The sequence below is a fragment of the Rhopilema esculentum genome, chromosome 6, assembly GCF_057945365.1.
Source record: "Rhopilema esculentum isolate cy_ngs chromosome 6, ASM5794536v1, whole genome shotgun sequence".
NCBI classification, from domain to species: domain Eukaryota; kingdom Metazoa; phylum Cnidaria; class Scyphozoa; order Rhizostomeae; family Rhizostomatidae; genus Rhopilema; species Rhopilema esculentum.
The window spans coordinates 3,431,432-3,451,892 of NC_142820.1; the positions used below are offsets into that span (position 1 = coordinate 3,431,432).

General features: G+C 33.7%; 4 protein-coding genes across 9 annotated transcripts in view; 2 read left to right on the plus strand and 2 right to left on the minus strand.

Annotated features, from left to right (window-relative positions):
* LOC135686453 (UPF0462 protein C4orf33 homolog) overlaps nt 1–15,198 on the minus strand; it is an 85,823-nt gene extending 70,625 nt beyond the window's left edge. For 2 of the 6 annotated variants that reach the window (XM_089109003.1, XM_065202683.2), the window contains exons 1-6: nt 15,062–15,198; nt 14,592–14,773; nt 13,768–13,825; nt 13,095–13,146; nt 12,493–12,689; nt 1,161–9,682 (exon numbers count right to left, since the gene is read on the minus strand). In XM_089109003.1, coding sequence (XP_088965129.1) covers nt 9,586–9,682; nt 12,493–12,689; nt 13,095–13,146; nt 13,768–13,825; nt 14,592–14,772 — 585 coding nt within the window. In that variant the 5' untranslated portion in view covers nt 14,773; nt 15,062–15,198 and the 3' untranslated portion in view covers nt 1,161–9,585. Of the gene's footprint in view, nt 1–1,160; nt 9,683–12,492; nt 12,690–13,094; nt 13,147–13,767; nt 13,826–14,591; nt 14,774–15,061 lie in introns of those variants that run through there. The other 4 variants (XM_089109004.1, XM_065202684.2, XM_089109002.1 and 1 more) reach the window with 2 other exon arrangements.
* LOC135686452 (mitochondrial inner membrane protease ATP23 homolog) lies at nt 1,250–9,394 on the plus strand. Its single transcript, XM_065202682.2, has 6 exons — nt 1,250–1,400; nt 4,361–4,406; nt 4,984–5,065; nt 5,598–5,732; nt 7,400–7,483; nt 9,142–9,394. The coding sequence occupies exons 1-6, from the start codon at nt 1,277–1,279 to the stop codon at nt 9,277–9,279; spliced, it is 609 nt and encodes a 202-aa protein (XP_065058754.1). The 5' UTR covers nt 1,250–1,276; the 3' UTR covers nt 9,280–9,394.
* Nucleotides 15,160–18,545, plus strand: LOC135686449 (putative bifunctional dTTP/UTP pyrophosphatase/methyltransferase protein). The gene is made up of 8 exons (XM_065202681.2): nt 15,160–15,380; nt 15,696–15,830; nt 16,819–16,860; nt 17,325–17,389; nt 17,560–17,627; nt 17,776–17,872; nt 18,159–18,173; nt 18,397–18,545. The coding sequence occupies exons 1-8, from the start codon at nt 15,291–15,293 to the stop codon at nt 18,536–18,538; spliced, it is 654 nt and encodes a 217-aa protein (XP_065058753.1). The 5' UTR covers nt 15,160–15,290; the 3' UTR covers nt 18,539–18,545.
* Nucleotides 18,546–18,685: 140 nt separating this feature from the next.
* Nucleotides 18,686–20,461, minus strand: part of LOC135686443 (centrosomal protein of 135 kDa) — a 31,296-nt gene continuing 29,520 nt past the window's right edge. The window contains exon 28 of the mRNA XM_065202673.2: nt 18,686–19,335. Within this exon, the coding sequence (XP_065058745.2) occupies nt 19,297–19,335 (39 nt within the window). The 3' untranslated portion in view covers nt 18,686–19,296. The remainder of the gene's footprint in view (nt 19,336–20,461) is intronic.

Here is a 20,461-nt window from a genome sequence, read left to right on the forward strand (position 1 = left end):
GTAGTTGCGAATCTGTTGTTAGAGAAATTTGTTTACAAATTTCAAAGGCAGTTTTCATAAAAGTTTTTATCAATTTCCTCAAACTTTTTCTTGAATCTTTTTTTGCCATTGATATATTTATTTGTCAAAAAATTATCCTTATCAATCTGTAAAAGGGTTTTTCTCAAGATGGCATCGACCAAAACAAAAACATTGGCTCATGAACAGTGTCTAGAAATAATGTTTTATCACAATGATGGAAAAAAGATATCATTAAATTGCTAATATCATTGGATGCAGAAAGACTGCCACTTTCAACATATGGATAAAATTGGAAAACAAGAAGAATAAAACCATTTATCAAGGTCAAAAAGAACAAGAGCTTAGCAACACAAACAGCAGAACACTTGGCTTTAGCCAATTTCCATCAAAACTGGTTTGCGTCATTATGCAAAATTGCATTAAATTTTCACAAACAAATAAACTTTCAGTAGCTGACAGTAAATATTGCAGGAAAATGATAAAGAATTGTAAATGTACCCTCATACAGATCAATTTCAGCAAGGCTTGCAGCGGCGAAGAAAAAATATGGCTTTATGGCACTACACTGAATGATAAGTATGCTTTGCAAGGTAGTTTAGGATTTATTGAAATGTTACCTAATCTTATGCATGTTTTATAATGATGGATCAGTGGAATCTCAATGCAAATATTTCACCCAACTGAAAATAAACATGTTGTATTTCTCTTTTTTCGAAAAAAAAATTGTGTCTCAAGAACCAGTTTGCAAAGAATTACCATGTTTTTGTATTGTTTGTAAAGTACAGCTTTGAAAATTATTGGGATAAATTTTTTCCTTGTTCAAAGTCTCTTACTGCCAGAGAATGTAGAGAGTAAAGAAAAATAATAGAGCGATAGTATGAAGGATGCATACTGTGTCTAAAGCAAATTTTTTATAATATTGTGCGTGATAGCATTAAATTGTAAAAGTATAAAGAATTCTTACGGTCAATAGTAGGGAAATTATAAAAAATAGAGGAAAATGCGAACGAAAATATGTAGTTTGGCCTATTTATAATAAATGGTTCGTTTGACCATAAAAATGATTAAAATGACATCAAATAAAAGAGACATGCTCAGCAGAGATATTCACGGGACGTAGAAATAAAGAAAGTACATACCAATTCTCTAAATTGGCTGAGTGGTGCATTTGTGCAAACTACATCTAAACTGCTTTCATAATGATGGGAAAGTTTCACTTCCAAATTTGAACTCCAAAACGAGGCTTCGTCTATAAATGGCGGATACTGCACGAGGGGACTCGGATGCAAGCAAGAGCAACTTTCCGGGATCCTCAGGGAATGTCTCAACAAAAATCCACACAAAATGCATGCAGCGCGCAGAAAAATCGTGCAGATCAGGTATGTGTCTGAAATCGCCGGTATGTTTTGCCCGCCTCGCAAGAGAGGGCTACAGACAGGTTGACCTGTGCCTACAAATTTTCTTTGATTTATTTTCATAAAATAAAAATATTTCTTAGAAGTATAAGGGGGAGGCAGAAAAACTCGCAACTTTTGATGGAGCCGGAAGGATGTTTAAAAAGAACTGTTATCTTGTCTTTGTTTCTTCATACTCACTGTGAACTTTCATGATACCTTACAGCCCTATATATAGATCGGTAGAGTAGGACAAGAAACTATAAAGTAACTACCTAAGACGGCGCCGTGGCAACCACGTAGCTGTAAATATCAGCTCTTGTTGAAAAATAACTACACACCAGTGCAATTCTGTGGATTCTGTACACTTTAATTTGAGAAGCTACTTCATAATTTTCCAGCAAAAACTTGCGCGCACGTTTCTGATTGCTTGCTCTCAAAACTGGTTGAGAATTGCCTGCTTATAAACCTTGCAAACGCTTTCCAAATTTCCTTTGTCAATCGGGTAACTTTCTGAGGTTTGATTGTACATGCCTCCTTGGTGTCAACAAGGGGGCCCTTTGCGGAAAATGTTGCTTAAATAACAAAAGCAAAAGTAGAAATTGGCTACTGATTGGCATTAACAAAGGTAGGGCTAGAGCTACAACCCTGTTCCTAGCATAGTTGTTTACAAGTGACTATGCTAACAGGAAGCTAGGCCACTTTTCTCCATTCTTTGGCACCCCAGCTGTAATTGTCACAATTTGAATATTAAAGGCAGTATGTCCTGATGCATTTTGCTGGCCATTTCAATTTCCCATTGATTGGACTACACAATAGGGCTATTGTTACATATTACGTATCCGTAGTTTTATCAAAGGCTAATTCTCAAAGTTTTATCAGTCATAAAAGCTATGCAAAATCTATTGTTTGCTCTAAATAGTTGACTGACAGGACATAGTGGCTTAAAATATTTTGAAACATTGAGAATTTGCAAGTAGTCAAGTGTATAAATCTAAGGAGCTGATAATAGAGTTTCTTGCTTTTAAAAATACATGGGGTCCATTTCAAAAGCAATTATCTTTCAAAATTATAATTATGCCAAAAAATCATTTGGAGTAATTGTAGCCAGAGGGGGCAATTTGTGGTCAAAACTTTCATTTGGAAGGGCACAACCCCCTGTGCCCCCTGCAGCTTTATGGCTCCACCACATTTGCCGCCAAAAGCCTGATTTACATGCGACAAAGTTTTTCGTGCAAAGCGAATTTTTCGTCGCGAATGCGTGAAAAATATGTGCAGAAGAAGAAATTAGAAAATTCGCAGCGAAAAAGTAGAAACCATTCCTACTTTTTCGCCTTGTAAATTAAACCAATCAGAACATCATTTGAAGACATCTGACTTCTGTTTTGGTTTCAGATGGCCTACGTATTTCCGCATTGTTTTTCTCAAACACTCTCACCTTTAAAACGTCAATGAAATAGGTTGGTAATTATTAATTTCCTGTTCTTCGTACACAATCCATGTAAATGGATTCACATCAGATTATTATCCAAACATTTGAATTTCAACTTGACGAAAACTGGCTTGAAAGTTTCATCGTCCTACCAATGTGTCAGAAATAAAAAAATAGGCAAAATTTCTTCAAATTACTGAATTGTTGGCTGCTTATTGGCCTGCTCAACAGAAACAGTTTTAAGCAGATGCACCAACTGGATCTCGCATGCTCTTGCAAGCTTTGATAGTGACATTTGAAAGTATTTGAAGAAGTTATCCTGGTCTTATAAATGTAAATGTAAACCTCTCTTACCGAAATATGGAATTCCCCCTTCTGAAGAGGTCTTAAATAATTTTTTCTAATCCAGTATCACTTTTTGCTGTCTTGCTCGCTTTTTCGATGAATTTAAAATTTTAAACTCGCTGATAAGAGCACTCTTCGGACAGTTGCTATATTCTTTTGTAATATTGGCAGCGAATTTGCATTAAAATTTCTGCTAGTGTAAATTGAACTTTGAATTCGAGAGAAAAATTTGCAGCTAAAAAATTTGTGGCAAAAAATTCGCTTCGCACGAAAAATTCGACTTGTGTAAATCAGGCTTAAGGGGAAACGTTTTATAATTCTTATGCTTCAAGTTTGACAGAAATTTTATTCTTTAGAGCAAATTTAAATCATTAATTCTCGTTCTTAAAAAGAAGATCCACTGGTGGAAAGCTACTTGATGGTATAGATTGATTTCCTTGTTCTCATTTTCAAATTTTGTACCTTATGCAACATAACTGCATAAATTTTGAAATCTTGGACAAAATTTTAAAATCTGGTAATATGCACAACGATAACCCAATTAAGTTTTTGTTGTCACTGAGATAAACTGTTGCTGAGTACACTTAAGTTAAAAAAGCATTGGGACAAATTTGATAAAAGAACTACAACATTGGGCTATTCGTGTTTGCAACAGAACCTTGCTCAGATATGAGCAGTCTTCTTTTCAAATAATCTGGGCTTATGTATCCCAAAAATATAGTGAAACGTTGAAAAAATACTTTCACTTTGAATCATAACTGTAAAGGCATTAGATTTATACAATTTTCCTATAGATAATAGCAAAATCTGCAAAAGAGTTATATGGCCTAAACTTTTTTAAGAGATATTCAAAAGAATTCAATCTTTTAGATTTACATTTGCAAACAAATAAATTTACAACGAAAATTACAAAAGCAAACTATTGTTAAATTAAGTTGTCTTAAATTAAGTTTACTAAATCAATGAAAAACATTATTATTTCATAAAATTATTGAATACTCAAGCTACTTTTACTGCATAACAATAAAGGGAAAGCCAGAGTAATTTTCAGCGATAATTAATTTTTGCTTTGAGAGAGCATTTTTTTCTTATAAAGCTGGGAAAATTGTATTATTGAAGCTTATTTATTAGAACAGGCCCTGAATTCTTTAATACCTTCTCTTTCAAGATCCGTATGTCAAATTCATGATACAGGCAATGGAGAAGCTAGGCTGGTGAGTACATCAATTATTTGCTGATGATTCAAACATAATTTTCACTTTTCAATAAAGTTCAGAATATTTATGTACTATCAAACACAATTCCAAGAACTACAATCACAATTTCAACCAATATATTGGCTAAGCTCACTCAGTCTCACCCCCCTCCCAAAAAAGTTAAGTAAAATACTTTTTCAAAATATGGCTGTTTTTACACTCATTTGTAACGGCTGCCCCCAAGCAAAAAGTTGTATCTCGGTCTTTGGCTAAGTTACAAGATGATAGCTAGATAGCTCGCTAAACAATTTGATGAGAATTTCCTTCAAATGAATCATGGTCAAACAAATAGTTTATTAAAAAATAAATATGACAAAGGAGTTAAATGAACTGTAATCATTTACCATTTATCTATATTTTTGAGTAACACATTTTTAAGTGTACTCAGCTTAATTTTTGCATCCCTAAACATATCTCATAAGATCAAAGATGCATTGAATAAAAGCTGGGTAAAAAATTGCCAGAAATCAATACTTTCTTTCCAAACTTTTTAAATCTTGAATTGGCCAACATTTATAATGAGGTTTTATTTTAGCAATTTTATACTAGAGAAACATGTAACATGTGAGCCATGTGGAGACAAAGTCAATGGAGGATTTGATCCTGAGAGAAAACAGGTGAGACAGATTAAATTTAAGAATTGAAGTAACAAACATTATAGATGTAATAGACAAAATACGTTTAATAGCATACAATTTAATATGATATAACATGTTGTTATCATTATGGTCAAAACGATAAGGTGATCATAATATGATGAAATTATTATGCGATATGATATATCAAGATATTATACTGTAAATAAAATGTTTTGATATACGACATGAATTTGATAGAGTTTTCTTATTTGTTGTCAAAATCAAAAACGTTAGATAATGTAGGTTTTTTGGAAGGCTTTCATTAGCTGATGAAATCATATACAGTAGAATCCGATTAAGTCGTACCTTGGAAAACTCAGACTTTCATTTTTTTCGGACTGATTTTGAATTCCCATTGGATTTTTCGACCTCATTCAAGTCAAACGTCGTACCTGTTAAGTCGGAGATTTGCTGAGTCGGACCGACTTAACAGGACTCGACTGTAACATTCAACAGACTGACGTTCTTTGTTTAAAGTATTTGATATATCGCTTCTTGTTGTTTGTAACAGGTAGTTATGTGTGAAAATAACATTTCCAGTCAAACAGTGATGAACCAAGTGATGACACATGAGCTGATTCATGCATTTGACGTATGCAGGGTGCGGTACGAGAAGGACAATCTCCGACATCTTGCTTGCACAGAGGTTGGTATCTGGCTGGACATTTTTGTTTGACCTCTTCTTTATTCTACCTTTCCGTTGTATGCTTTTTTAGAATATGCCACTATTTTGATTTACCCCGAAATGGCAAAAATGATTATGGCGAAAGTTCTGAAAATATCCTAAACGAACTCTTCTTCAGTCGAGAGGTCAGTGCGGTCAAATGAAATTATCGTGTGAGCACAGTCGTGAGGAGACAGTGTGACGGAAAACATACTTTGGTAAAAACACAAAGTTATCCACTTTTAGGGAAAATCTTTTGCTATGTGGGGATTTTCCCAAGAACAAGCTTTCTCGTGGCTCTGCATTTGTGGTCACGCTAGATGAGGAGTTTGCTTCAGTGACATATTTTCTCTACCGGAAGTGATCATTTTCGATCCAAAGTCATTAAAAATGTCACTGGCAAAGAAGTCCTTAGTTACTAGCTAAGTAATAAAGTCAATACAACCTATTTTTTAGACGACGCGAACGGTCGAGAATCGTTAATAGATATAGTTACTAAAATGGCTGATAACATTTTGCCGCCGGTAAGTTTTGCTACTGCGGCAAATACGACGGCAATCACCAAATATTGCGCTACGGCAAATTCAAAGAGCTGTTTTGCACTAGACCAAATTAGTTTGAATTGATATTCGAACTTGAAAGTTTCACTAGAGCCTTCTTCTTATAGCAGATGACCTCCAAATCAACCTCATTAAATCTATACTTTTAGTCTAAAGGAAGAAATCCTTTGTTTTTGCTAGACAACTGCTCATCCGGCTCCAGCTTATCAACTCTTCCCCTTAATCCAGTATAGAGATTCTGTTGGCTCCACCAAAGATATATCTTTGCTTAAGTCTTATCATCCCGTGGCAAAGAGGAGGGGCTATCATGTACTACTTAGGACATGTCTGAAAATATAGACAATTAAGGGGCGGAAATTTTCTCTGCAGGTCACTACAGCCACAACGTTGGCTCCCTTGTGCCATAATGCTGAGGTTTCTTATCTTTGAGGTATGCTATCCGCTATCACAACTGATCTAACACGCGTAGAAAGAGAACGCTGAAAAAATAATGTAATCTGATCGCATTAGTTGCTTGCTGGGTCATAAGGAACCAAATTTATCTGATTCATTGAAGCTTTTGGCCTGTTATTTACACATTGATATACCCAAAGTCTTTTACTTCCAATATGGATACTAGTATGCACTTTTGGTTCTAATATGCTCATCTTTTATTTACCAGCAGTATATTTGTAGTCGTTCTTGCTTTATTCTCAGCATCCCCATGCCAGAGTTTTTCACAGCCAAGCAAGGCCAAAGCAAGATTCTTACAGCTTCAAAGCAATATTAAACGATTAGTCTCCCAGCTGTCAATAGAAGTGTAGAAATCCTGGATTCACTTCTTCTGTGATTTGATTAAGGTCTCTCCGAGGCTCTCAGCTAAAGCGATCTAAATCTCGTTATTTTAAGTTTTCTCATCGGAAAACTTTAATTTCTGAATGAAAAGACGCACAACTGAAAAAGAACAACATATGTTGTCTTCTTTTTTATCTTATTGATTGCATCCTTGTAACACTTCGTTTGGAATTTAGCTTGCACTTAAATTTGTGAAAACAGTGGCAGTCATGAATACCCTATTGTAGATATGATGCAGATTACTTCTTTTGCTAGATACGTGCAGCAAATTTGAGTGGAGACTGCTTTATGTCTCGTGAAATGTCCCGGTTTAAATTTGGATGGAAAGCACACCAACAGGTATGGAAAAGAACTTCTTGTATCTTCTTAATAGTTTTAAATATAATTTGAAAACAAAAAACCTTTTTGTGAAATGATTTACTTCAATTGTCACAGAATACAGGGTCATTCTTTTCTTCACAAACAATGCACGGTGCAACACACATTGAAGAAATACGAGAGTGCTTCCTGACGAGGGCTAGATCTGTCTATCCTTAAAGGCCATCTTTTGATTCAATTTTCGTATGAGTAGTTTCCTAGAGTTATTGTCTTCTCGTCCTTGAAGCTTGTTTGTAAAAATACGGTTTTGAAAATATGTTTTTGCTGGCCATTGGGTAAATTCATTTTCTTGTTTACTATCGTTTAACTTTTCTTAAGCAAAATGCTTGGCTGATGCATGCACTATTAGATAGCTCATTTCTGTGAACCTGGGTCAGTGGTACCCTTTTAAATTGGAATGAAACCAACCTTAATTCGTGTAATGGCTTGCGCAATGTTTTAATCCAAGACACTTAATGAATGGTTGTGTGAGAAAAACGAAGAAACTGGCTTAAAAAAACCTAGAATTACTTTCTTAACACTGAATATGAATCTTCATTGTGCGATTAATATCAATATCTGGTAAGGTCTGGGTCATTCATAGTTTTCTCAATGAATCAAAGGATTTTAGCTGCGAACTGTCTCTTATAATGGGTACATATCAATCGCAGGACGGAGAATAATGTATGAAAGGGGTTTCAACTTAAGCAGCTCGACTTTTGAGGATGTTTAAAGTTTGATTATGTTTACGTCATTTCCATGTATTAGTAGCCCTCTCATACAGCTTTATGTGGTAAAATTACAAAGAGTAAACAAAGAGTTTTAATTGCTCTATACTTGAAAGCCAGACAGTTAGTCTGGGGGTAATTACAGTGCTTTTTGTATGATATTATTTTAATTAAGTTGGGATACATGTGAGGATATATGAATCTTCCAGACAAATTACAGCTTATAGTTGACCCCTGATATTTTTATTGAGTTGGATGACTTGGTCTAGTTTCAACATTCAAATGTTTTATTTTTTGTTTGATCCGAGTCAATTTTCCGTTACAATCTAACCTGAGATTTCTCTACATATATCACTTTTCCAAGCCTCTTCCTGTGTTAATCACGTTATTTTATTATAACATGTATGCCTAGCAAGGTTTGTCAGCATTTCTCATAGCATTCTCGATCAAAAGAAACAAAGAAAAGTTATTTCTCGATAGCTAGTCTCTGACACTCCTAGGTCCCAGCAATACGTGACAGTAGAGAACTTATTTCAATGATTGTTCACGTAAATAGTTTCTTGTCTACAATTTTACAGAACCATTGGATATTCTCACTCCTATACCAAATAGTTTACATTCCCCTTTTCAAAGACAATCGAAAGATATAAACGTGGCTTAAGCCATCTGCCACTCAATATTAGCCAATCAATGAGCATGTGCGTGGAATCATGTGAGATTGCTTAAGTCCCTGTCGATTGCCTTTAAGAGGCAAGCAAATGACAACGAATGCTATTCAATAAACTGACAGGGTATTTAGTATTATATGTGCTTCACACGTAAGCACAAGGGATAACTTTTAGCATTCATGTTCAAACGATACAAAACTGATACCTAACATGCTTGTTAGTTGCATCACACTTATCTTTTTAGAAATGCGTCAAAGAGAGAGCCGTTAAAAGCATTCTTTGTGTCAGAGACGTGAGTGAAGAAGAAGCCAATCAAATAGTTGAAAGTGTGTTTGAACCTTGTTTTAAGGATACTGAACCATTTGAAAGAATTCCGCCATAGTATTTATGTACTTCAAATAGCTATTTGATAGTATAATTTTATATTTGTTTAGTCGATTGTCATTTACGCATGTTAAAAGATCTGTGAAATGTGAAATCAAAATGTGTCTGTTTTATCTAAAGTTAACGGTTTATGGTTATTTTAGAAATACAGAAAAAACATCCATAAGTGATACTTTTTAACGAAAATAACTTTTATCTGTTTGTTAATTTATAGTTGAAATCTCAATTCAGGGAATGCCTGCCCTTCTTCTATCAATCATGAGGTTTTAATTATAGTTCAAAGTCTTACTGTTTCTGGGCTTCTTTACTTTAATAAGGCTTCTTTCCAAACATCGGATTCAACTTCGTTGTGTTGTAGTATACTACTGACATCAATAGGCTGAAAATATTCCAGGCGATGGCTGCAAAAAAAACTGGGGAATAATATTGCTTTGGGAAGATGGTTGGAAAAAGAATCCAGATATAGGAATAGGTTGATGATTTTGAGGAGCATGACTTATTAGGCCCTAAACTTGTTATATGCCTGTCTTTAAAATAATCATTTTGTTGGTAAGAATAAAAATATTGTCGAATAAAAGGCAAATAATTGTCAGTTATTAGATTGGCTGGTAAACAAAGAAGGTAGAGGCATCTCTGAGAAAAAAATGGATACACCAAAATGAAGTGGAACTGAATGGCAACAATTTTAGTAAAGCCAATAAACTACTATACACAATTTAATCAAGAAGTATGCTAAAAAGAGCTAAGATATATTTTCAAAGCTAATTCAAATTATTCAAAGCTAAGATATATTTTCATTAAGTTTGCTTTATGCTTTTGGGCTATTTAACTGTGAAAATCTTTTACACAGGGCTGATTCTGGATAAGATTGTCATGTGGTATTACATATCGCCATTTCCGATTGAAAATTCGATTTTTGATGACGTCATAAGTTAACAACCTGTGGGAATTTTACCCACCTACAATCCTGCATTTAAAGCCAATAATATGAACATTTCTAATGGAAGACAACAAGGCTTATCAAATAAGATGTAGGAAGAGAGTTTGCAACCTCAATTTATGTTTTATGAGACTGGATTTTGCACAAACTAAAAGTGCAGATTGTGATACAGGCATGGAACTTAATTCAGGTGAGCAGTCTGGAACGCCCAAAAAGTGAATTTTCAACACAATTTTCAAAGATTTGTAAAGACATTTAGAATTAAGAGTACATGCCAAGAAATTTGCTATTAAAAGATACCGTGCAGTAAGACTTGCTCATATAAAATAATTTCTAACTGGAAGACCAGAAAGGTTGATGTTGTTATTTGGCAAATATTCTGGGTATACAGGCTTACAAATAACAAATCGTTTCAGTGATCTTTGTTTTTAGAATATAGAACATTGTAGAGCAAAAACCCTTGGAAAGGCTTTTTAATGTAGGAAAATTGTGGAAAGGGATGTGAAAATGCATTAAAAAAAGAGATCGAACTTGAGTTATGGAAAACCAAAGAAAAACCAGGGAAAGTCTTTCATATGTCAGAATATTGAAGTGAAAAAATAGTAAAAAGAGATCAACATTGAGCTATAAGAAGGAAATTAACCCAAGGGGAAGGCTTTTGAATGTTGAAACATTGTGGAAAGGAATGTGAAAAATAGTAGCAAGTGATCAAAATCAATGTATGGAAATTAAATGAACACTAACGAAGCAAAAGGCATTCAAATGTTGGAATATTGTGGCAAGGAATGTGAAAATTCAGTAGAAAAAGATATCAACATTAAGTTATTGAAAGGCAAAGAACTCTATGGAAAGGCATTTGGAATTTTGGAAATGCTGTTGGAAGGGATGTGAAAATGCATTAAAAAAGAGATCGAAATGGAGTTATGGAAAAGCAATGAACCCTAGAAAAAGGCTTTGATGTGTCGGAATTTTGAAGTGAAAAAATAGTAAAAAGAGATAAAAATTGAGCTTTAAAAAGGAAATTAACCCCAGGGAAAGGTTTTCGAATGTGGAAATATTGTGGAAAGGAATGTGAAAATGCAGTAGAGAAAGATACTCGCATTAATTTATTGAAAGGCAAAGAACTCTAAAGAAAGGCATTGGAATTTTGGGAATACTGCTGGAAGGGACATGACAATGCATTAAAAAAAGATCGAAATTGAGTTATGGAAAAGCAATGAACCCTAGAAAAAGGCTTTCCAATGTCAGAATATTGAAGTGAAAAAACAGTAAAAAAGATTGACATTAGGATGTTAAAAGTAAATTAACCGCAGGGAAAGGCTTTCAAATGTTGAAATAATGTGGAAAGGAATGTGAAAAAAAAACAGTAAAAAGTGATTGAAATCGATTTATGGAAAAGCAAAAAACCCTAGGGAAAGGGTTTTGAAAGTTGGAATATTGAGGTGAAAAAACACTAAAAAGAGATTGAAAAAGAGTTATGGAGGAGCAAAGAACCCTATGGAAAGGGTTTTGAATGTCGAAATATTGAGTTGAAAAAACAGTAAGTAAAATAAGATTGAAATAGAGTAAAGGAGGAGCAAAGAACCCTATGGAAAGGGTTTTGAGTGTCGGAATATTGAGATGAAAAAACAGTAAAATAAGATTGAAATACAGTTAGGGAGGAGCAATGAACATGAGAGAAAATTCTTTGAATGCTGGAATATTGTAGGAAGGGATGCGAAAATGCAGTAAAAAAAGAGATTGACATTGAGTTATTGACTTTCCCCAGTGGGTTTACTTTTGTAAGGGATGAAAAACAACTGTCAAAAGCAATTTAGATTGAACTTCTGAAAGCGAGAGTCCTTAGGAAAAGTTCTGAGTGTAGAAATATTGTAGAAAGGGATGTCAAAGTGAAGCATAAAAGAGATCAATATTAGGATATCAAAAAGCTAAGAACCCCAGGGGAAAGGATTTCAAAAATGGAATAATGTGGGACAGGGATGTTAAAATGCAATGAAATAATATTGACATTGAGCTATTGAAAGGAAAGGAGCCGTATATAATGGCTTTGGAATGTCAAGCATTTAATGGGAAAGTTTTTGAAAATAACAAATGATGTTTGAATGCAGGAGAAAATTTGAGAAACAGTAAAAGTTCTCTATTATGTTTGCTTGAAATAACTTGACAAATTGTTAGAGCTTTATAAGGTTGGTACTAGGAAGTCTTTCTTGAAATGGATTCAGAAGGTGATGGATAATGTGACAAAATCAGGTAGAGATTAGTACAACTTACAAATCTGGCTCTGAGTGTTTATCTTTCTCTGCTGGGTAGAGAGCTTCATATGTTCTTCTCTCATTAACACCATGAATGGCATAGGCATTGAACTTGCTGACAAAATGTGGGAAATAAGAGGAAGGTATCCTTGCTTTCCCAGCCCATCTTTTCTTTTCTTTGTCAATTTGGCTGCTATATTCCAAGGGGAGCTCATCCTGAATATTGAAAGAAATAAGATATGGTACTAAAAACTGCTGTCAGATGTCTCAGACACCAGAATATTCACAGTTAACCAGAAATCAATATTAAGGGTCAGTCTCTTATGCCTGTAAAATCATTTGAATTAATATAAAGCCCAACTCGCAATTGTTCAGTGCAAAGCCCAATCATGATACTCTTAAAATCAGATGAACTGTGAGAAATAAACTGCTTTTCAAATAGTGGAACTCATTTTTCCTTTCAGGCATGTTAATAGATTTTCCTCATTAAGTTTAAAAATTTAATTGACATGTCATTCTTAATATCACCTAAGTATTTCTATTACTAGACAATCCTGTGACATTGAACTTATTTGACTTTGTTAGATGAAAAAATTTAATTGAGGTTCCAAATATGCTTACCTTGATCATTTTCCGCCTCCCATTGAGCAAAAGAACCAAATGCTGTCCATGCCTGACAGCAAATCAAAATAAAGTTGCAAGAAATCATGCAATAATGATAAAATATCATCAGGAACAGAAAAGCTGTTATGTGTTGTTGCATTTTCTAAAAAGAAACAAAGTAGACATGCTTAAAATGATTCCATTTGGCTAAAGATCAGTAACATTGAACAAAGGACGAATTTACAAAGATGGCAAGAAACAGCAATCTTTGCAGGATTGTTGCATCTAACACATGCCTTCCTTTGAAAATATGATGTACTCTATGAAATTCAATTTAAATATGTATTATCCAAATTCTTAAGTTTTAATTTGTATGCTATTTTAGATAAGCTTTTTCCAGTAATTGCTAGTGTAAAACTCTGATCAGATATCAAACCTAATTGTTGTACATATCACAGAAATAGCCTTACATTTCTGAAAAAATTAGGATTTGCACAAACGTACCATAAAATTGGTAAAACTTGGTAAATAATGAAAGAGATTTAACCTTGGCATTTGAACATCATAAACATTGACAAGGTTTGCAAATTCAATTAATCATAAAATAATACTTGTGATTTTGAAGGAATATCATTTATGACTTCTAACCAAAAAAAATTGTATCCAGTCAAAATATTAGAGCTACACTTACGGGCAAAGCTCAACCTCTAGATATCTGTCATCTTTTCCAAGAAAAAATGCTTCAACAACTAACAAAAAAAAATTAAATTGTTACATCTTTGCAATAAACACAGAATGTCAGTAGAACTACATTCAAGTTCATTTTTTAAGCAGTCATTAAGAGGGTATTAGATAATTTTGTCAGCTTTTGGGTGTTTTGTTGTTGCCACTGAAACATTGTGGTAATATTTCAAAAAATAAATTGTTTTAATGAGACAAATTTTCCAAAAAAGCTAGCTTTATGAATTTGGCTTGCCTCACCCACCACCTCCCCCCCAAAAATTTAGTAGCATGACCATAATACAATCATCTCATTAAAAACAGATATTGTTGCACTCCTTTATCAGGGCGGCCCCTCAAAAGTAAAAGTTGTATCTAGGTCCTCGACCATTTTGTGGTCATTGATGTATGAATGTCTTGCAATTGCAAAAAAACAAGAAATTCATACAGGTAACAAGCTCCTAGGGTTGGGTTTTGTGAATGAAAGTGATGAGGCTTTCAATAATGGCATCATTTCATAAGACAAAAGAACAATTTTGCTATATGCATATGATATGGTACATGATATGATATCAAAAAGTAGATGATCTTGAAAATTAAATAAATATTGTTTCAAATGCAAAATAATTCGAAAATATGTATTTACTATACATCATCATTGACATGTTTTACAGGTCTGTCCTAAAATGCATGATGACGCCGAGGCAGAGAATAATAAGCCTTTGATTTATATCGCAAATCCAGTAAAGAGCTTTTTGCAAAATTTTTGGGTAAGTAACAAAAATAAAAATGTACCTTCATAATCCCAAAGCTGGGGGAAAGGCCTGCCAGCAGGCCCCTCTGGCTTTGGATCGTCAAAAAACGGTGCATCTACTTCGAGGCATACCGAATCCTCGTTTGTAGTACTGAGTTTGAGAATAACTGGATCATGATCTATTTTTTCACCGTTCCATTGTTCCGAAATTGAGAATTCCATGCTATAATTCGAGAAAGGAAAAGAATACACAAAGAACAATTTAAAATAAGTAGAGATTATCGTCCTTTTAAGGGACATTGTATGCATAAGCTATTGGAGTTGTAACTGCTATCGTTATTTACACCCTTTAAACGGCAAACTTCAAATATTTTCAACTGGTGGTGATTGTAATAACACGCTCTAGTAGTTCGCATTATATGGCTAGGCCCAGTAAAACTATGCGTGTATTAGGCCAGCTGTAATCTAGACAAGGAATGAAAGGCAAAAGCCATAAAAAACCTTAACTTACCTGGCAGAAACTTCTTTGATTATAACAGCCGAGTAGTCCTTTGATTTCTTGACGAGACTTACCAGGAAGTAGTTGTCGTTATACGAAATGAACCGAAATTGAACCTAACATTTCCAAGAATTGTACGGCCTCCTTATAGTTTCAAGAACCTCGTTTCTATTCGATTTTCAACATCATTTTCAGCGGGAAAGGCACGTTGTGACTTCTGTCATATTAAAAGAAAAACGAAATGCTACAACCAACATTGGATGGATTGTCAAAGTTCCGACTGATTCTTGCTAGTGGATCTCCAAGACGGAAGGAAATTTTGGCTAATGCCGTATGTTGATAAATTACAGAATACTAGCTCAAGAAAATACGTAAATTTATATGAAATTTCCTAAAATTATAGATTTTAGAGACTACTTAGGGTTTTTCTCGCAGCCAATTATGCCTCAGTAATATGAATCTGATGAAGTATTTGAGGATTTTTCATGTAAAACCATGCTGTAAACATTTGTTGCATATTTGTGATATAGAACTATAGTATTAAGACAGGATGAAAATGTCTTTCTTCCTACTTATGTCATATGCCTATGGACATATTTACTGTTTATATTTTCTCATTTGATAACATTTGAAACTGTTTTTGCAGAATTTAAAAATGGAAATAGTCCCTTCCACATTTGAAGAAAATTTGGACAAGTCTCAATTTGCTCACCCTTCAGATTATGTGAAAGAAAATTCAAAACAAAAAGCTATTGAAGTTTTTAACAGATTGAACTCTGGGGTAAATATTTTAAAAAAAGGTTTTATATTTATGAAATATCAACTTCAGTAACTGCAGGGCCTGCACCACTGGGGGACAGGGATTAGGTGGCCATGTCCCCCCACTTTTTTGCGAAGCAAGTAAAAGGTGTAAGAAGCCTTGGCTCCCACTTTTTCTAGCCTTGCCCCCTACTTTCAAATTTGTAGTGCAGGCCCTGAACTGAAGATTAAAATAATGATGCTATATCAAACTATTTGGTACCTTTGATGATCAGATTATTTTCTTCATAAAGTACCAGTCACAGTAGTATCCAAGTACCATATTCTCCCTTGTATTTCTGCTGCAGATTTTTTGATTGAACCTCCTAATTTAATGTGGGATAATTAGAAATTCCAAGCACATTTATAATGCCTTGGTCCTTTTCTTCCATCAAATTTACAATCACTGCTAAAATTACTTGGAACACCCAGCACTTTGCACTGTGCTCTTCTATTTTTCATTTGTTTTCCTGAATACAACTACTTCTGTCCCCCTTTCCCCCCAAAACAATGTTGAAAGTATAGAAAAATATCATACAAGGCACACAAAAAAGCGTACTCCACAATTCCTTTCTTTTTTCTTTAGTAAATCAACATTGTTTTTTGGAGGAGAGGGGGTGGCTAAATTTGCCTTTGAAAACTGCATTAGTGTTCCAAGACTTTTGGCAGTGATTGTACATGCAGGACTATTAGAGGCAGGAAAAAGTTTTTAAAGTAAAGAAAAAAGGCTGGATTATTAGAGGAGGGATTATAAGAGAGGGCAGGAATATAAGAGAGGGAAGGAATTTGAGAGATAATAATGTGTTCAAGGAATATTTTCAATGATTTGCGGTTCAACAAGCATCCATATTTAGTATGATAATCAAAATTCTGATTGCTACAGGAACTGACCTTCTTCAATGAAAAATGAAAGGAGTAGTTAAGAGCCAGATGACTACCCTCACATGATCACAAACATCTATCTATTGCAGACAAAGTGTCCAGATTTGGTAGTTGGTGCTGACACTGTTGTGGTACTTATTTTCATAATTTGAAATATGTCTTGTTTAAATTTTAGCTAAAGCAAACTAAGCATGACCTTACATGATCTTCAAAGCTAATGAAATTATTTAGACAGTTGAAATAATGCTAGAAATCATAGGTCTTGCTAACGTGAAGAGAATTATGATTTACTTAAGGAAATTTATGATTAATACAAATGAAATAAAAATTAAGGGGCCATAATACAAATATAAAGCCATTGCCTTGTTTGCATTCTGAGCTTGTTTAGGGTTTCACTGAAAAGAAACCTATCTTTAGGATACTCGATTATATTTATCAAAAAAGCATTAAAAAATGATATTACAGTTTATGTTGAAACTGTAACTTTTCCTGATTATATGAATGCTTTATTTCATAGCATATCTTAAAGGAATTGTGTGGATATAGAAATGTTTTATTTATCAAAGATATCCCATCCACCCAACCTCTTTTTTAGGTGCTTGGTGACACAATTCTAGAAAAACCAAAAAGCAGTGAGAATGCATTCACTATGCTTAAAAGGTAACTTGTTTCATGTAAACTGTAAGTATGATAAACAAATCTGAGTGCACAAATATCATTTGCCATATATGCAAAGATATCAAGTAAGGTTATCATAACAATTTTCAAAACCAATCCACAAAAAAACTGTTTCAAAGTAATTTCTATCTCTGAATACTTTATATTTGCAGCCTGGGTGGATTAAAACATGAAGTGTACAGTGGAATAACATTTCTTTGGCCAAGAAAAGCCTCTTCAGGTAAGAGCTAATTTATATTGATTACAAGTAAGTTCTAACTACGAGGATGGTTTTGATATACCATTTGTTTTCTCGCATTGAGAAGCAGACAGTTTACATCATGAGAAGCAGAGAATATATTTGTTTTGGATTTTCTTGTATATTTCAGATTTTCTTATAAAGCAGTTTCACGAATGTACTAGAGTGGAATTTGGAGAACTTACTGATGATGTTATTATAGAGTATGTCAAAACTGGGGAGCCATTGTAAGTGGAGAATGATTTTAAATGGTTTTAAAGATCTATTGTTCTCTATGGTATCATTCTAATGTAAGATCTTCTTCTGTTTTGCTTGATCCTAAATTTTTTATTAGATCAACTAAATCACAATATAATTGTTCAAAAATCTTCATATACCCATAGAATAATCTATACACTTTGTCTGACACTTTTCTGAGTGTGAAAGTTGGAGGAGTATTAGACAAAACAATTTTTGTAGAATACTAAAATTTTGCCATACCAATTGCTTATTTTGATATTGTTTTGTTCTTAGGGACAAAGCTGGAGGGTATCCTTTTCAACAGCAACAAAATTTTGTTTTTTCTGTGTTTCATCTTCTATCCATGAACCAAAAATTCTGCTTTGGCCATTTATTTTGTTGTAAACCAATTTTTATTGGCAGATTCAGTGTACAATCTCACAACATAAAAATTTTCTTTTTTTTTATTCATTTTAATGTAGCATTTATTATAATATATTACTGCACTTTCCTTACATTTGATTACATTTAGGTATGGTATCCAGGGCTTAGGTGGGACTTTGGTGAAATCAATTGAAGGAGACTACTACAATGTTGTTGGATTTCCATTGTACTCATTTTGCAAAGAGCTGAAACTCTGGTATTCGAATTATTCAATGGAAACATCCAGCTAGATGATTTTATTTGTGATATCAAATCTTTTCAACCTGAGAGTTTCCCCTGAAATAGTGTCTTACCTTGTTTCTAAGAGATAGGCTAACAAATATGGGGGTCCGGGAAACAAGGTAAATTGTAGAAAACTGTTCAAGAAAATCATACAATAAAACAGGCTAAAGCTTCTTTGAATCTAAAAAGTTAATATTTACATTTTGAAATGGTAGTACAATAAAACCGAGTGAAAATGTATATTAAATGGCTAAAATATAAGCAAGTTGATATATAATTTATTTACATTACATTGTAAACCAATAAGACTTGGAGATTTTTTGTGGTAAACGAATAATTAAAATGGACTTACAAAAGGAAAATATTGATTTGCCTCATGGTAGAATGTGATAGGGAAAAGGGTTAAGTATACATAATAAAATCAGCAAAAATTTTGAGAAAGCATTAGTAGTGGAATTACATAATGGTGTTGTAACCTAATACAGTGCACGAGAAAGGGCATAAGATTCATTTGGCATTGTTTATACTGAAATCAGGTATAACATCATAAGGTCTAATTGATTTCATGCTAATTGTCCCCGTTTTTGAAACAAAAGCCTAAGTTATCAGTGAAATTTCATCAAATTATATAAAAATACTTGCTATGGTTATCAACAGCAAAAATGCTGTATTATTGATACATATAGATAAATATTTGTCCATCTCTATGTGATGCTTGTCTCAAGTAGAAATGTCAAGTAGAAGATGTCACTAATATTGAAATGTATTACCTCCCTTTGCCAGGTGTCCCATCAGAAGAATAATCCTAAAATGACAGAATTTGAAGATATAAATTGCCATAAAGTTCAACTTTGAAACTACAGACTTTCTCTACAAAATATCATCCATCAAAAGATATTTTAAAAAAGGAGCAATCAATTACATTTCAATAAAAAATTATTATCTTTTAAATACGTTTATAGCAAAAATGAGCGTTGAAAGTATTCTTCTTTCAAAAAGAATGCAAAATTATACTCAAATCAAGAAAATCATCAAATTGTATTCATGAAATTCTCAAAGTGAATGATTGTATATCAACTTGCATGCAGGCAGTTAACTTTTTTTATGAATGATAAAATACACTACAACAAGCAACTAAGCATCTTAATATGCCGCCTGCAGTGGAAAAAACATAGCGCCATCTGGTCCCACTGCAAACGGCACTTTCAATTTAACATTTTACAATTCAACAAATAAAGGAAGAAAAAAGAAAGTAAGAGCCTCAATGAAGAGCCCGAGAAAGGCAGTTCATGGTTTGCTGTATGGATTTTAGGAGGATCCAATGTGGAAGTGGTTAACAAGCTGCCATAAATGCTTAGGCCTATTCCACCTGTACCTGGGTGGACTCGTTTGGTTCACTAAAATCCTAAGAAATAGGATTGCTTTCTTGGGAATAATAAGTTATTTCAAATATACAAGTACTATGTTTATTGTGATCATTTCCAAATAAAAAATGCTGTACCATGAAAATAAAACTGAATTATTTTCAACAAAGAAACTTGTATCAAAGCAGAGAAAGAACACCATACACAGACCTCATTAATCTGCGCGAGAGGTGCTTGCAGGCACAAACGTTCGCAAGGCACAAACGTTCTGCAGGCACAAACGTTCGCAAGGCACAAACGTTCTGCAGGCACAAACGTTCTGCAGGCACTTTTGAAACAATTTGTTTATCTTTTTTATCTTACAGTCACAATAACCAATATCAGGTTGATTTTTTGGCTCTTTTTCTCTCTATCACGTTTCTTAATACTTTATTCTCTTTAATTATCTATTTTTCTCTATTCATCTCTCTATTTACATTTCCCTATCTCTCTTATCTCTCAAATTTCTCGATGCATTACGTATGACTGATAAAACGTATGTTTTGTGTATAGTAGGCTGAAGAAAGC

What these genes read in the sequence shown, in the direction of transcription:
- LOC135686452 (XM_065202682.2), top strand. Translation starts at nt 1,277, where the DNA reads ATGGCGGATACTGCACGAGGGGACTCGGATGCAAGCAAGAGCAACTTT. An exon ending in AGAAAAATCGTGCAGATCAG is followed by an intron (nt 1,401 to 4,360) that starts GTATGTGTCTGA and finishes TTCTCTTTCAAG; the next exon opens with ATCCGTATGTCAAATTCATG. An exon ending in GATGGAAAGCACACCAACAG is followed by an intron (nt 7,484 to 9,141) that starts GTATGGAAAAGA and finishes TTATCTTTTTAG; the next exon opens with AAATGCGTCAAAGAGAGAGC.
- LOC135686449 (XM_065202681.2), top strand. Translation starts at nt 15,291, where the DNA reads ATGCTACAACCAACATTGGATGGATTGTCAAAGTTCCGACTGATTCTT. An exon ending in TTAACAGATTGAACTCTGGG is followed by an intron (nt 15,831 to 16,818) that starts GTAAATATTTTA and finishes TATCTATTGCAG; the next exon opens with ACAAAGTGTCCAGATTTGGT. An exon ending in TTGGTGCTGACACTGTTGTG is followed by an intron (nt 16,861 to 17,324) that starts GTACTTATTTTC and finishes CCTCTTTTTTAG; the next exon opens with GTGCTTGGTGACACAATTCT.